Genomic DNA, 3,049 nt, shown 5'->3' with positions numbered 1-3,049 from the left:
AGGTCTCGTCAATTAAATACAAATAGTAACTTGGTGTTAATGTATTTTTAATTGCACCTATATTAGTTTGTACGACTTCATAGATAATACCGATATTAGCGCTGCATATGTAAACAGTATTCATCTTTAAAAACATTAAAACACAAACGAGCAGCGCCGCCAAACCGGTCATGATTGGATTTCCCCATTTCAATTTATATAGTGCTGAGTGCGGCGCGCGGGTTGACTCAGTCACACTCGACCCACTCACAATGACTGGTGCGCGCTACTAGTAACAATTCATTGTTATAAAGTGAACAAAAACTACAATGATTACGTTAAGTGTTTTTGCCATCGCCTATTTATTTAGCGCAGTGCCGTGTAACGCACAAAATGTTTATAACGCGTCCACCGACCTCCACCATGGACTGTCGGAAAAGATTGGCAATTTTTCCATTGAACTCTTGTACCACGTGACGCAACAAGAACAAAACAATAAGAATCTGATCATTTCGCCTGTGACCGCGTGGACGTTGTTGGCCGTCACCGCGGAAGGCGCCACCGAGAAAACCTTGAGGGAGCTATGTTCAATTCTGCGCATCGTGCCCAACATGAGAAAACAGACCAGGGCAGACTTCAAAAAGATATTCCAGTGGCTACAAGTTCAAACGAATACAGTCGATCTAGTAAGATACAACGCTATATTCGCCAATGAAAACAAGTTACTAGAACGTGACTTCGTAGAGGATGCTGCGGAGTATGACACTAAAATTATACCGGCAAATTTCAGCGACGCTGAGAATACGGCGCGAGTTGTCAACTCCGCTATATCCGCAGCGACTAATGGACGCATTTCGAAAATCATAAGTAGCGAAGACTTAATGGATTCTCAAATGATAATGACCAGCGTACTATACTTTAAAGGTCAGTGGACATCGCCATTCAACGCTTCGATGACGACAAAAATGCCGTTCTACAGCAGTTCTGGTGAAAGACTCGGTGATGTGAACATGATGTACAACCGATACACGTATCCGTTTGCGAATATCAAGGCTTTGCAAGCTAGAGTAATAGAAATACCTTACGGCAAGGAAAACAGATTATCAATGCTTATTATGCTGCCGCACCCAGGCGTATCTTTACAAGACATGTTCTTAAATTTCAATAACGTATCTTTCGATAAGGTGTTCACCGAACTAAAGAGGACGACTGAGGAATTCGGGGAAGAAGAAGTCGACTGTTTCATACCCAGATTTAAGATTTCAACAGACTTGGACTTAACGAATACGCTCAAATTCATGGGTATTCGGGACCTGTTTGATGAGTCCAGAGCCAGATTACCTCGTATGTCACGACTGCCGTTATATGTATCAAAAATTTCTCATAAAGCAGAAATAGAGGTGACGGAAGAGGGCACCACTGCTGCGGCCGTCACTACGGCCGAGTTCAGTAACAGAATCAGTATAATTCGATTTGAAGCTAGCAGACCCTTCTGTTATTTGATTGTTGAGAAGACGACAAACTCTATCGCCTTTGGTGGTTTCTATAATCAGCCAACTCTTTACTGATTGATTTAAAGTCATATCAATGTGTGTGTGATATTTATTCCTGTCATTATATAATAACGTGTAATGAATGTTGTGTTAGTGTTAAGTATTATCTGTTGTTTTCAGAATTAGTCAAAAATTTAGTTAATTGTTTTGAAATGTCAATGAAAATTAAAGTTCAAGGACTGTTTGATAATGTAAATTTGGTTTATTTTAAAATTACATTTGTACACAATACCAACGTCTACACGCGTCAATTTGTAATTCAAAAACTGGTTTGAGAGAAGTTGAGTCGCATGGCGCTATAGTAGCCATACCGGTCTGACACGCAGGGTTCCGGGTTCGATCCCCGGCTAGTCTGTCGTCGAGTGTAAAAATTGTAATTAATTTATCGTTATTAAACGTATGTACATTTTCTAGATATCAAAGATAAAAATCATAATTTTGTCAAAACTTTCATTTATTTTTAAACTCTTCTTCCTAAATCCAATATGGCCGAACAGTTATTTTCGGGTATTGTATGGGTATCAAATAAAATGGTTTTCTAAAACAAATACGAAAAACAATCTGACCTTATTAAAAGCGTGTTTTGTTAATAAAATATTTTATTTCTATTCTATATGCCCAATTGCCCAATTACAGAAAAGAAACAAATTGGGACATACAGCATATATGGGCAATATGGGCATACTACTTGGGCCCTACAGAAAAAAAAATTATATTAATCGTAAAAAGTACATTTTAAAAGTAATTAGAAGGGGGTGATTTATCAAATGTTTTGCCTTTAAAAATCTTATTTCCTATCTAAAAAAAATATTGAATGAACTTATACGAGCGATGGTACTCGGTCGGCGCATTGATTAAAATATTCCATTGCGTATTGTAATTATCTCATTATAAACATAATTATAATTACACTGACATCGTGTTGCTATCACGTGGTTGTCAAAATGTAAAGTCAGTTATATCTTGAAGCGCCAAAAATTCTTGTATCTGAGATAAACTTTTTCAATCAAAACAGGAAAGTAATTTTGGCGTAGGGGGTAGGGATGGCGATTCTTACCGAAATATATCGATTTGAATCGAGGTGTGATAAATCGATTCACAAAAAAAATCGAGGCCCAAATGATCGATTCTCCAAAAATCGATCTTTTCAGCTAAAAATATATCACTGTACAAGTCTAAATAAATAGACGCTTTCTGCACTCACAGCCCCACACTAGGATTGCCTGTATCGTGGGTGCCATAGACACACACAAACACTCAGACCCAGAACAGAACCCTAAATTCAGATATCTGTCCGGCCGGGGATCGAACCCGGAGCCCTTTGCGCGTCAGACCGGTATGGTGACCTAGGGATGGCATTTCCTTCCGAAAAAGATAGATTCTTGAATCGATTCGAATAGAAGTGCAATAAATCGATTCACAAAATAATCGAGGCCCAAATAATCGATTCTCCAAAAATCGATCTTCGATCAAAAAAGGATAAAGAAGCGAAAAAGACGGTCATCAGGACCAAACAA

At 38.4% G+C, this 3,049-nt stretch overlaps 1 protein-coding gene across 1 annotated transcript; it reads left to right on the top strand.

The window, feature by feature from the left end:
- The first annotated feature begins 209 nt into the window (after positions 1–209).
- serpin-4 (serine protease inhibitor 4) lies at positions 210–1,728 on the top strand. The gene has a single exon (XM_073090206.1). The coding sequence runs from the start codon at positions 309–311 to the stop codon at positions 1,545–1,547; it is 1,239 nt and encodes a 412-aa protein (XP_072946307.1). The 5' UTR covers positions 210–308; the 3' UTR covers positions 1,548–1,728.
- The last annotated feature ends 1,321 nt before the right edge of the window (positions 1,729–3,049 follow it).

This window comes from Epargyreus clarus, unplaced genomic scaffold, assembly GCF_041222505.1.
Source record: "Epargyreus clarus isolate Ecla_fem2 unplaced genomic scaffold, WU_Ecla_fem_2.2 ptg000032l, whole genome shotgun sequence".
NCBI lineage: Eukaryota > Metazoa > Arthropoda > Insecta > Lepidoptera > Hesperiidae > Epargyreus > Epargyreus clarus.
The sequence above is the reverse complement of the archived record's forward strand: the minus strand, read 5'-3'. Positions and strand labels throughout refer to the sequence as shown.

What these genes read in the sequence shown, in the direction of transcription:
- serpin-4 (XM_073090206.1), top strand. Translation starts at nt 309, where the DNA reads ATGATTACGTTAAGTGTTTTTGCCATCGCCTATTTATTTAGCGCAGTG.